General features: G+C 43.9%; 1 protein-coding gene across 1 annotated transcript in view; it reads left to right on the top strand.

The window, feature by feature from the left end:
* Nucleotides 1-8,120, top strand: part of fbxo28 (F-box protein 28) — a 39,051-nt gene extending 30,931 nt beyond the window's left edge. The window contains exon 5 of the mRNA XM_043687397.1: nt 4,787-8,120. Within this exon, the coding sequence (XP_043543332.1) occupies nt 4,787-5,241 (455 nt within the window). The 3' untranslated portion in view covers nt 5,242-8,120. The remainder of the gene's footprint in view (nt 1-4,786) is intronic.
* Nucleotides 8,121-13,989: the final 5,869 nt, after the last annotated feature.

Below are 13,989 nucleotides of genomic sequence, written 5' to 3'. Positions count from 1 at the left end.
TAAAGTTTCAACTTTGATCTCCAACATCTGCAGACCTCACTTTCTTCCCTTCATCAGGAATAAAGGCAGAGAGCCTGAAGCGTGGAGAGATAAGCTAGAGGAGGGTGGGGGTGGGGAGAGAGTGGCATAGAGTACAATAGGTCAGTGGGGAAGGAGATGAAGGTGATAGGTCAGGGAGGAGAGGGTGGAGTGGATAGGTGGAAAAGGAGCTGGGCAGGTCGGACAAGTCCGGACAGGTCAGGGGATCGAGTTGCTGGAGGTTAGAAGCTAGGATGAGGTGGGGGAAGGGGAAATGAGGAAGCTGTTGAAATCCACATTGATGCCCTGTGGTTGAAGTGTTCCGAGGCGGAAGATGAGGCGTTCTTCCTCCAGGCGTCTGGTGGTGAGGGAGCGGCGGTGGAGGAGGCCCAGCACCTCCATATCCTCGGCAGAGTGGGAGGGGGAGTTGAAATGTTGAGCCACTGGGCGATTTGGTTGATTGGTGCGGGTGTCTCGGAGATGTTCCCTAAAGCGCTCTGCTAGGAGGCGCCCAGTCTCCCCAATGTAGAGGAGACCGCATCGGGAGCAACGGATACAATAGATGATATTAGTGGATGTGCAGGTAAAACTTTGATGGATGTGGAAAGCTCCTTTGGGGCCTTGGATAGAGGTGAGGGAGGAGGTGTGGGCGCAAGGTGGTATATGCTGAAAATAGGTCGGGTAAAGGCGTAAGTGACAGATGCACTTGGAGTCTAGAGAGAGGGAAAGAGCGCAAGAACAGCAGTTTGACAGACAAGGGTGGAAAATGGTAAGTCAGAGGGGAAGAAAATAATAAGGGCCATTAGTAGATCAAAATGGATTGGCTGTGATGAAAACAGCCCATGTAATGACAGGGCTTGTGGTGTAAGTAAAGGACATGGAAGAAGGTGTTCAGGCCTTAAAATTATTGAACTCATGATTGAGTTCTGAAGGCTGCAGGATGCAAAAGCAGAAAGTGAGATGTTGCTCTTTCAGCTTGCTGGAGCACTGCAGCAGCCTGAGTCAGAAATGTTGGCCAGGGAACACGGTGGTGTTTTGAGTGACGAGCAAATAGAGGCTTAGTGTCATTTTTACAGACTGAATACAGATTTTCTGCAAAGCGGTCACCGAGTCTGCATTTCAACTCCCTATTGTAGAGGAGACCACATTGTGAGCACTGAGTATAGTAGAATAGATTGAGTTAAGTACAGGTAAATCGATACTCCAACTAGAAATGTGACTGGGGCCTTGATTGCTTGGGAAGGTATCATGCGCGATGGGGAGGTATTAGAAGTTCAGTGTGACAGTGTGTCCTGGTGGGAGCAGTTTCTGCAGGTGGTTGACAAGGGAGGGAGGGGAATGTTGTCAGGGGGTGACAGAAATGGCAGCTAATATTCCTTTGGATGCAGATGCTGCATGGTTTTCCTCTGGATGCTTCACTTTCCTCCCTCAGTCCAAAGATATATAGGTTAGGTGGATTAGCCATTGGAAATGCAGTGTTATGAGGCTAGGTTGTTGGGGGGGGTGAGTTTGTGTTGAATTGAATTCAGGTTATTCTCACGTACTCAAATGAATACACTGAAAAGTTTACATTTGCCGCCTTACACTGCCATTTAGGTACAAAGGTACCTAGTTACAGATACTTAAGATCAAATTCTTAGGAAACAAAAGAAATTAGAAAATAAATAAATTGTCCAGCATTATAAGTCAGAGGAATAAATTAGAAAAACAAAGTAGAAGAAAGCTCAGAGTATCAGTCTTTCCAACCAGGGAGACACCAACACCCCATTGCCACCTCCCTCCAACCCACCAACATAGGAGTTGGCCTTCTTTAGGCACCATTGCTGTTGGGCCCACTTCACTGACACTGCTGAATCCACAGTTGCCTGCAACCAAGAGCATGGGAAGGTTGGTACAGACTCAGTGGGTTGTTTGCACTGTAGGGATCCTATGACCTGAAGAAAGGGTTGTGGGAAGGGACTCAAATAGGACTGGAACAAAGAATCTTCTGTGAACCCCTCAAAGAGTCAGGCATAATGAAAGTCCGTGCAGCCCTAACGCTACACCTTTGATATAAAGAGAATGAGAGGAGTTAAAGAAGTTTCTCAAAGTGAGAATGAGCTCAGCCAGGCAGAGGAGGGTGGTGGTGGTGGATGGGGTCGGTTCAGGTCTTTGTTCAAGGAAGAAGCAGACTATTCTGATTGGTGCTGGACATGTGAAGGGATTGCATCTTCATAGTAAAGAGGAGGTGGGATCAGCCCGCAAGCTAGAAATTCTGAAATTGATGTAAAGCATCAGAGTAATCACAGATGTAAATGGGAATGGGCTGGACAAGGGGAGAAAAAATCGAGTCAAGGTAAGATGAGCTGAGTTCCAGTGAATAGGAGCAGGCAGAAACAATGGATCTGCCTGGGCTGTCCTGTTTGTGGATCGTGGGAAGAAGTAGAAACTGCCTGAATGGAGTTGGGGAACTATGAACTGGGAGGCTGTGCTGGGGAAGAGATGAGATGAGGCTGGTGACAGTCGTAGACACAGTGGCCTGATGTTCGATGTTGGGGTTGTGGTTCACAGGGCTGATGCTCAGTCTCTGTAATGTAGAGATCAGTACACCAGACAAAAGCACCACTCTTATTGTCAGGCTTGATTAAAAAGTCAGGATTGTATCTGAGAGCACAGAGTGTAGTCAATTCAGAGGGAGATGGGTTCAATTGAGCAACGGGAGCAGAGAAATTAAGATAATCAATGTAATGTTGACAGTTCTCAATGAATCGTTGAGTGCAGATAAAAGGCCAAAGGGAGCGACCAAGTGGAGGAAGAGTGTAGGAGGCAGGTGAAAGGGTCTTACAGATGGAGAGAGGACTCCTGCCCAAGAAATGGACATGAGGGTGAGGGTGAAGGTGACGGAAGAAGAGTTCAAATTCATGTTGTGCCCAAAATTCATTGTTGTAAGCACTTCTGACCTTACGATGGAGGAAAGGTTCATATTGTGACAACTCAGATACTGAAGCTGTGAACACCGCCAGCAAAACAGAATCCAATCATCATCTCAGTACATTGAATAATTTACTGTTGCTGAGTTCCTTATTTAGGAACATGCTAGGGGGTTGCAGTTAACCAGAAACTGAACTGAACTGAACTGAACCAGCAGTTCATAAATATTGTGGCTACAAGAAGTGACTGACTTGACTCATAGCTGCAAAGCCTATCTCCCATCTGTAAGGCAGAAGTTAGGACTCTGATGGACTAATGTCCCCTTATGTTGAATGAGTGAAGGTCTAACAACACTCAAGCTCAATACCATCCATGACAAAGCAGCCTTTTGATCATACCCTTCCACCAGCTTCCATATTCATTCTCTTTATCATCAGCACAATGGCAGCAGTGTCTTCAAAATGACTGCAGTAAATCCGCAGACAGGTTCTTCAGACAGCAGCTTCCAAACCCATATCTCTACTGCTTAGAAAGAGAAGGTCAACAGATGCATGTGAACACTACCAACTGCAAGTTCTCCTCCAAGGCACATACCATCCAGATTTCAAACCTATTGGCATTGCTAGATCAAAACCTGGAACTCCTTCCAGTACTGTGGTTGCATCTATCATCCAAGCACTGCAGTAGTTAAAGAAGGCAGCTCACCGTTACTTCCTTAATTTGCAATAAAATACTGACCTAGCCAGCAATGCTCACATTCATGAAAGAATGAAAAATGCACAGACACACATGCATGTATGTATGAATGTGCAAAAATATAGCAACCTGTACACACACACACTCTACACCTGTTGCTACTGACATGGGTTGAATGGAGATCGGCCTACGCTTATCCACTGACAGATATATGCAACATAAATGCAAAGTACCCACAATCGTCCCATAATCTCCTCCAGACAGAACCTCTTTGTTCCTTTTATTTAATTCCTGTTTGCATCACTGGAAAGACCAGCATGTGTTGCCCATCCCTAATTACTGTTGAAAAGATAACAATGAGCTACCTTGAACCAGGGCAGTCCTTAGTGATATTGTACCATCTCGTACAACTGAGACACTTCAGAAACTGTCGATAGTCAACCAAATTACTGTACCCCTGGATTCACATATCTAGGCCAGATAATGAAATGGCTGATTTCCGTTCCAAATGAACATCAGTATACTAGTTGGGTCTTTTTGACAATCCAGTAGTCTCTTAATCTTTGTTATAGTTATAGAATTATGTAGTGCAGAAAGAGGCCATTGGCCCATCAAATCTGCATTGACCCTCCGAAGAGCATCCCACCTAGACCCGCCTCTACCCTATCCCTATAACCTGGCATTTCCCATGGCTAATCCACCTCGCCTGCATATCACTGGACATTGTGGGGCAAATTAGCATGGCCAGTCCAACTAACCTGCACATCTTTGGACTGTGGAAGGAAACCAGAGCACCTGGTAGAAATCCATGCAGACACAGGAGAACATGCAAATTCAACCTAGACAGTAATTGATTCGTTTTTCATTTCAGTTTTATTATTTGGATTTGGACTGTTGCAGTGCAATTGAAATACAATCTGCAGAGCATTAGCCCAGTGCTCAGGATTACTACCCCATTAACAACAAACTCCCCGGGTGGGCCATCGATACTGTTTTACCTGTGCCTTTGAAATGAAACATGTTCAACACATGCACCTAGCTGGGGTTCCAGAGGATTGATCATGGAATTGCGCCTTTTGGAGGTAGAGTGAAAGAAACAAAGCAACCTAAGGTATGGATTGAGTTTTTAAACAGTGTTTTGTTGCTTTTTTTTCGTATGCAGTGCCTGGGCCATCCACCACACTAACAGCAGTGCAGCTCTTCTCTAAACAGAATCCTGCCCGGCAAGAGCTCTGCAAACTCCAGCAGCAGATGAAAGCACAGGGACTGAACGTGACGGCTACCAGGCGTGAGGTCTCAGAGTTCCGGGTCAAATTCCAGGAGCAGCTCAAACAACTCCAGGACCAGGATCAGAAAATCCTAGAGCAGAACCAGATCATCAGTGAGCAGAATGCCCGGCTGGCTGAACTGGACCGAAAGCTGGCTGAGCATGCCCTTAAACACCAACAGAACGAGCAGAAGATCAAAGACCTGCAGGAGCTTCTGGAACGAGTCATTGAGAGCCGGGCTGCTGCTGATCAAGCCACTACCGGGCAAAGCAAACGCAAGAAGGCATCACCAGAGGGCACTGCCTCAGACTTACCCACCCGTGCCAAGCGCCTTCGGAGCAGGAAATGAGCTGGAGGTTGCAAGAGGGAGATCTTATTGTTCTTGTGTCACTCATAATGGTAATAGGTATTTGTGTGCTTCTGCGCCAAGTTACACTGTATATACGGTGCAGGATGACACAGGTTAGGAGAACAGACAAGGTATTGGGATGGCAACAGGCTCCAGTCATAAGATTGGGCAGAGTTAGTAGCCCTGGGGAGGGAGGCGATGGAAAGCACTACGTTGGGAGCTGACCAGAGCAGAGCTGAATTAATCTCTGCTCTTTTCCCCAGTACTGGATGACTGAATCAATTAAACTCCCCGGGTGGGCCATCTGACAAAGAGGTGGAACAAGTGGTAATCCAGCTCAAACAATACAGACTATTCTTATTGAAGAATTGTATGTGTTCAGTTTGCTGGTCTTGGGTAGGGCAACAAAACTGTAGGCCTGAGTGTCAGCATCTCCCTTCCCAGGGTGTAAGGTAGTTCCTTCTGCTGGTCAGTTGATCAGCTCCCCCAGAAATATTTGTTTATGCACTAAGTTTGGAGTGGATCTGGCTCACTTCTGATGTCCCAATGGCCAAATGGCCTGCTGCCATCTTGAAGACTATCCTCACCAGAGTTAAAGCATTCAGGATAAGAGGGCAGCCTACCTGTGACAGTTTGTTGAATGTGGGCACTATGACCCAGCATATGTTTTCTTCTAATTATCCTATGAGTGTGGGTTTCAGAGTTATGATTTACTCTCTATCCCCACACTGTTCAAAATAGGTCAGGTTGAAGGGTAACAACAGGTTGGATTCTGTACGTTTTTGCAGAGAGCTTGGGTCATTAAAGCTTAGGGCCCAGAATTCCTGTGGCTTTGTTCTTTTGAATACTGAAGGAAGATTGGAATAAGGAGAGAACTTTATCCCCAAAACAAACTTATATCAGACAAGCTGCTGTTGTAGCAGAGGCATAATCGAGTGAGGACATTGTGAATTACCCACATCTAACTGCTCCCATGATGCTGGATAGATGGCCTATTCATTTGATCGGTGGGTTTGGGGTCTCCCAACACATCGGCAACACCAGGGAGTACAGCAATCTGTCATCCTAACTGTTCACTCAGTAATACTAGCAGTACAATTTTCTCCTAAGTACTGTGCCAGTATAACCTGGGAGGTAGGGCCTGATCCCAGTATTGGTAAGGAAGGGTAGATCAAATGCTGATTCGTTTATTGATTCTGATAGGACTTTTACTCAGAATAAATTAGCATGGCATTGTAAAAGTAAACAAGTAACCTAGTAAGTGTCAGGGTCTTTTACCTCACTGCTGTGCATAGCCAGCTCTTGTTTGTATCTCATGAACAATGTGAAGTGCATGATTAGGAATAACACACTATCTAAAAAACTAAATTTATCTCCTCACTGAAAATAGCGCATCCAGGGGGTACCAATGTCATTAGTCAGCCCCAGCCCGAGGCAGTGTCACTCAAAGTGATTCTGCTCATGCTGCTCCTGAGGAGCTGTCACTCAAAGTAATGCTACTGTTCATCTCGCGGCAGCTTTACCAATTACAAATTTTAGCCTCTATTCAGTCATATCCTGCCACTTCCATTATCCACCACAGCCCTCTCCAGGAAGGGATTGATGACAATGCCAAGTACTAGACTGCTAGGATTTCATACTTCTTTCTGCTCCCCCACCCAAAAAAAAACCCTCTGGCTCCACACTACAGTTGTAACACAAACATTGTGTGGCCTCTTAAAGGAGATGGTATTGATGCCTAGGTTTTAGGACACTGTAAGGTTCTTCAGAAAGTTGTCAGCATTTTGAAACCAATCCTCGATCGTTCCTTTTGATCTGGTGTTCCTGTCACAGGCAGCTGCTTTTCTCTTCCTTGTCACTTCTACACTAATGGAGCTTTCAGCTTCAATGATTGCAATACTGATTTTCTCCTGGCAGTCTTCTCCCAAGATCTATCTCCAGTCCTCTTTGCCGTGTCTGAGCTCCTTTCCCTCAGTGTTTATGAAAAAGTGGGGGGGTAGGATTAATGCCTACTTGAATTTGAGCCTGTTCCATTTCCCTCCCTGCTTTGTGTGTGTGTGTGTGTGCCTTTGATCTGTTTTTCACCGGTTGCCCCATCACAAGCTTGGAATTTGAGGTGTCCTTAGTCTGACTCTTGCATGGTAGCCATCAGACTTTGCAGAATTCTTTTGATACACTGGGACCCTTAACAACCTCCTGTGCACCAACGGGAATCTGCTTACTGGGAGGTGAATACAACACTGCTGTGAGCCAAAAACTGAAAGAAGAATCAAGCCTTAATGCGGCAGTCAGTGCAGGGCTGGACTCTGGTTCTGAGAGGTCTCTAAAGATTCTTCACGCCATATTGAGGATTCTAAGGAGCAATTGTATTCCTGCCTATTGTGTTGTTACAGGACCTGGTTTACAGACACATAACCCCCAAACCATGTGCAAACTCACCGACAGACTGTTGAGCTGGAATTATAACCTGTTGAAGGATACTAACTGGTTTGACAAATTTGAGTAAGTCAATTTGGGTTGGGCTTAGGGCAACTATAGTTGGCCTCAGTTCCTTTGGCTGGGAAAGAAAATATTGGTCAGTTAATTCTAGCAATCTCTGGGGAAGAATATCTACTGGCAGACAATGTCGTGCTTGGCTGTGGTACCAACCAGTTGATCATTCTGCAGAAAAAGAATGACCTTTCAGTGTCTGTGGGCATGTACCCCAGCATGGAAATTACTTTACAGGAGAACAGAAAAATAAAATAAATGTTTATTGTGAGTTCTTATTTTTAAGTTCAACAAGAATGAATGGCCAAATGCACCAAAAGTTAAATAATGGAATGATGTCAGCACCTTTAAGGTGTTCTTTAAGTTGTATAAAAGGACATTGAATACTCCACGGGTTAAACATGTCTTGCTTTACAAAATAAGAAAATATACATTTCTGTTATTTGAAATGTTTCCAACGCTGATTAAATATATCCTGGATGTCCAGTAAGGGCTGTTTCTTAAGTTGAGACTGTACTGACTGTTTTAACAATCATTCTTTGATTGGGGGGAGGGAGGAGCAGTTTGTTAAACAAGGTTTATTTAAAAAGAAACTTTCCATTCCTGCTGTTGTAAAGGCTTAGCCCTTACCTGTTCTTTTACATTTGTAACCAGCTCACTGCTTCATTCATCAGGGGATGCGCTCTGGTATGGAACCATGGTAACACTACTGTCAGACCACTGTGGTGCTGGTTCTTCAGGTTTCTTTGGAAGATGCGCTGACTTGAGAGACATCAGATTTATACACAGGATCTCAACTGAACATAAGAAATAGCTCACCTGAACATCCAAATCAACTTAATTTCCCTGTCAAGCTCATATCCCATTTTACTCTGAGTAGTCAGTTTTTTCAGGTGTGGGGATGGCAGGGAGTTCATGAACTGAGCATCCATAGTCTTCTGATGGAGAGAGTTCAAACATTGATAAGCTTGATCCTCTCAGTACCAAACACCCATCACCTCTAACCTGAGACTTGTTCTGGTTCTCAACTCCAGCCAGCAGAGATGGGTTTCTTTTAGTATTTGCTATGTCAAACGTTTAATGAGATGACTTGTCATTCACCTAGAGAATATTGGCCTGTTCTACTTAATGTCCTCATACATTCATTATGTCATTTTTGTAGTTGTCATTATTCAATAACTCTTATTTGTATAGAGCCTTTATGGAACATTGAAGTTAGGGTTATACCCAAAACATCAACTTCTCAACCTCTTGATGCTACCTGGCTCCTTGTGTTCTTTCAGACTTCTGCTTGTACAGAACATTGAAGGCATACCACAGGAGCCACATGAGATATGAGGACATGTGACAAAAACTTGTTAGGCTATATGGAACATCTTAAAGGGGGCAAGAGAAATGGAGTTGGAGGAACTTCCAGCATTTCAAGCATTGCCAGAATTTGGGAAACATAGTTATTGCAGATGATTGCAGAGATAGGACTGAGGCCATTGAAGGTTTTAAAAATGTGGATGGAGTTGAAAGCAAATCATTCAGTACCTGTGGAGGGAAAAACAAGAATTAATGCTTCAGACCAGGACCTTTCATCAGAACTAGTAAAAGTTGAAATGTTATAGGTGGAAAAGGAGAAAGTTATTTTTTTAGATTACTTACAGTGTGGAAACAGGCCCTTCGGCCCAACAGGTCCACACCAACTCTCCGAAGAGCAACCCACCCAGACCCATTCCTCTACATTTACTCCTTCACCTAACACTACAGGCAATTTAGCATGGTCAATTCATCTAACCTGCACATTTTTTGACTGTGGGAGGAAACCAGAGCACCCAGAGGAAACCCACGCAGACACAGGGAGAACGTGCAAACTCCACACAGACAGTTGCCTGAGGTGGGAATTGAACCCGGGCCTCTGGTGCTGTGAAGCAGCAGTGCTAACTACTGTGCCACCATGTGTGGTAGGGCAGAACACAGGAGCTATTGAATGATAAAAGAACTAGTGATGCAGAGCCGAAGGAGTAATCGGTGAAGTAGAAAAATCAGAAATCCCAAGGAAGTGTGAATAAAAAAGCAAGAAAAACAAGATTAAGGCCAATAGATGCAAAGACTAACAAAATTACAAGTAGATCATTCAGCATCATTGGTAAACTCAGTCTTGACTACGCAAGGCAATCAAATGCCTAATTGAAAGATGATGTACTGTTCATCATTCTTGTATTGCAGTTTCATTGGAACACTGAAATAGGCTGAGGTCATAAATATCAGCATGAGGAGGGGACCATATGATTTCATGGTGTTATCATGCTGGGGGTGATGGAAGGGCAGAGAATGATCCTTTGAATATGGAGGCTGGTGATGTGGAAGGTGAGGGCAAGGGAAATATTATTTTGGTCTGAGAAGGGGTAAAAACAGAAGTACAGAAATTGGATCAGTGATTGTCAGAGACCCTATCAACCACACTCAAACTTCATTTGGTTGAGTCAAAAGGAAAACGTCAGGAATGCTGGCATGGATGGTAGCATCATCAGAACAGATCTGATGGAGTAACTGGACAAACACAATGGATTCCTTGCAGGATGTAAACAGGTATAGTTGTGGTACGTAATGAGAGTCAGTGGGTTCTTAAAGATTAGTTTTTGATAGTTAAATGCCAGATATGGAGACAATCAAGAAAGGGAAGGGAGCTGCTGGCGATAGGCCATCTAAAGGTGAGGGGAGCAAATTGGAAGTCCAAGTTGATGTTTTACAGTTCAGGGCAAGGGCAGGAAATGGTAATATTACAGTCATCAGTGTGCTGGAGAAAAATAGAGGGATATCGATTAGTACAGGGAGTAGGAATTTGTCACAAATCCTACAAAGAGCCAGGCATAGACAGAACACACATGGTTACCCATAGCAATACTATTTGGAGAAAGTGGTGAGTTGAATGAAAGAAGGAATGTTCCTGAGAAAGTGTTCATTGAGGATTGATTGAATCTCTCTTTCAGCAAGAAGCAGAAAGCACTTGGTTTTGATGGATGCTGTAAGTGAAGAGAAACTGAATGTTCAGAGTTTAAGGGAGATTATTAGGGCCAGGAAACTAAAAGTGGCAGAAAGAAGTTTGGGTACAGATGGGGAGAGATAGGACAAGGAGAGAAAAAAATACAATAAAGTAGGAAGAAATAAGTTCAGTGAGACAGGAAATGTCTGAGATGATGAATCTACCAGGATAATCCTGTTGTGGAGGTGAAAACACGCTGTTTGAGGTTGAGTTACGAAAGATGGGAAACAGGCATGAAGCTCAGTGATGGGGTCATGGTGCAGGGTGAGGGAGATTGGAAAAAGTGTCAGAGAAATCTTTTCTCAGGTTCTGGTAGGTAGTGATGATTTTCTTCCTTATATTAATGGGATATGGATATGTTGGAGGTGACTCATTCTGAACCACTGCAGAGTGTGTAGGTTGAGGTGTAGGAACACACACAGTTCGGTTAGGAAAGAATCACCGAGGGGCAATGAAGGAACAGCGATACAGTACAAAGTCAGGATGGTGTGTGGTTTGATGGGGAATTTATAGGTTATTGTAATCCCTTGCATCTGCTGTCCTGTCCCATGTGGTTGAGGTTATAGGATATTTTTGGAAGATGCTTTGGTGTGTTTACTACAGTGCATTTTATAGATAGTAGCTGCATTTGTGTCAGTAGTGAATCGGGTGTTAATCAGGTGGATTGCTTTTTGTTGAATGGTGTCAAACTGAAATGTTGGTGGAATTGCACTCATCTATGCAAGGACAAAGTATTCCATCACATTCCTGATTTGTGCCTTGTAGATGGTAGACAGGAGGTGAGTTAGCACAATTTCCAGCTTTTGATCTGCTTATAAGACAAAAGAGAGAAGTAGGCTATTCAGCCCATCAAATCTGCTTGGCCATTCAATGAGACAATAGATGATATAATTCTCAAATCCACCTTCCTACCTTTTCCCTTTTATTCCCTTAATGATTAAAAATCTGTCTTTCTCTGCCTTGAATGTGCCTCAACAGACTTCTGCAATAAAGACTTGCACGGATTCAAAACCCTTAGAGAAGAAATTCCTCTGTTTTAAGTGTGACCCCTTATTCTGAGATTACAGCCTTTGAACCACAGAATCCCTGTGGCGTAGAAAGAAACCATTCGGTCCACATCGATTCTCTGAAGACCATCCCGCCCAGCACCAGGCATCTACTCTATCCCCACATTTGCCACGGCTAATCCACATGGCCTACACATTTCAGGACACTAAGGACAATTTAGTATGGCCAATTCATCTCACTTGCAAATCTTCAAACTGTGGGAGGAAACCAAAGCACCCATAGAAATCCATGCAGACAAGGGGAGAATGTGCAAACTCCACACAGTCACCCAAGGCTGGGCTTCAACCTGGGTCCTTGGCACTGAGGCAGCAATGCTAACCATTGTGCCACCCAAGACTCTCCAGAGGATAACCAGCTTTTCCACAACTACCTTGCCAATTCCCTATGCATCTTGTATGTTTTAGTAAGATTCCCTCTTGTTCTTCTATATTCAAACAAGTCCAGGCCTAATATACTCAACCCTCTCCTCAGAGGACAGTCTGTCCACATTTGGTATCAGCCTAGGGAACCTTCTCTGGACTGTGTCGAGTACCAGTATATTCCATAGATAAGATCAAAACTATTCACTATTCCAGCTGTGGTCTGACTAGTGTCAGACAGTTTTAGCAAAACCTTACTAATTCTTTATTCCATTCCCTTGGAAACAAAGGCTAACATTCCATTGGTCTTCCCTATTATTTTGCTGTACTTCGATGCCAGCTTTTTGTGATTGATGGACAAGGAATCCCATTCTCTATATTCTATAACTTGCAGTTTTTCCCCCATTTGAAGTTTTCAGCTTCTCTTCCTGCCAAAATACATTACCTCAAATTTCCCCACATATTTCACGTGTCAAGTTATTGTAGCCATGTTTTTATGACTGGTCGAGTTCAGTTTCTAGACCTTCATCCACAACCATCCTCCTTTGTGCTAGCTATGGAGAGATTTCCCCCAGTTCCCTTTTATTCCAATTTTTGCCAGAGCTCCTTTATGTCAAGGGCAGTGACACTCAGCTCTGTAGTTCAGCTGTTCTGTCCATGTTTAAACCAAGGCAGTAACTAGGTCAGGAGCTGAATGGGCCTGATGAAACCCAAACATCAATGAATATATTCTTCCTTTGCAAGTGCCACTTGTTAGACAGATAGGATGGTAGTGGTCAACATTGGACTTGTTCTACTTTTTTTGTGCAGAGAACGTGTCTAGGCAATTTTCTCAGCTAATTCTGGAGCACCAATGATTAGCCTTGCTGCCTCACAGTGCTAGGAACACAGGTTCTATGTGAAGTTTGCATGTTCTCCCTGTGGCTGCGTGGGTTTCCTCCCTCAGTCCAAAGATTTACAGAATAGATAGATTGACATGGTAAACTGTCCATAGTATTGAGGGATGTTAAGGCCAGGTCAATTAGCTAGGGTTACAGGGATGAATCTGGGTGGGATGCTCTTTGGAGGGTCAATGTGGACTCAGACCAAAGATTTCTGATGAAGGGCTTATACCAGAAACATCAATACTCCTGCTCCTCGGATGCTGCCTGATCTGTGCTTTCCCAGCAACGCACTCTCAACTCCAGCTGAATGGCCTGCTTCTACACTGTAGGGATTCTAAAAGAAAGTTTTTAGTAATATTGGCAGAAATGTTCTCGGTGTTTGTAACCTTTGCAGTATTGATTGTCTCTGTCATTGTTGATATAATGTGGAGGGAATCAATTTTGTTGAAGACTGGCATCTGTGCACTTTGACAGGAAGAACAGAGGAACTGGATATTATTTAAATGGATAAAAACTGCAGAAAACAGCACAGAAGATTTGGGAATGGATTATTCACAAACGGCTAGCATACTGACTCAGCAGGTTATTGGGAAGGCAAATGGAACGTTGCCTTATATTTCAAAAGGGAATAGAGTATATAAATAGGGTGATCTTGCTGAAACTATAGATATCACTAGTTAGACCATACATGGAATACTGTGAATAGTTTTGGTCCCCTTATCTAAAGAAACATATTGGAATTGAGATTGACCAGAGAAGGTTCACGGCTGATGTAAAGGATGGAGGGCTCGTCTCTTGAAAGGTTGAGTAGGTCATGTGTCTACTCACTGGAATTGAGCAGAATGAGAGGCAACCTTATTGAAACAAACAAAATTTGGGGAGGGGGCTTGCCTGGGTAGATGCAGGTAAATTGTTT

This window comes from Chiloscyllium plagiosum, chromosome 3 (genome assembly GCF_004010195.1).
Source record: "Chiloscyllium plagiosum isolate BGI_BamShark_2017 chromosome 3, ASM401019v2, whole genome shotgun sequence".
Classification (NCBI taxonomy): domain Eukaryota; kingdom Metazoa; phylum Chordata; class Chondrichthyes; order Orectolobiformes; family Hemiscylliidae; genus Chiloscyllium; species Chiloscyllium plagiosum.
Note: the sequence above shows the minus strand (reverse complement) of the source record. Positions and strands in the feature narration are given on the sequence as shown.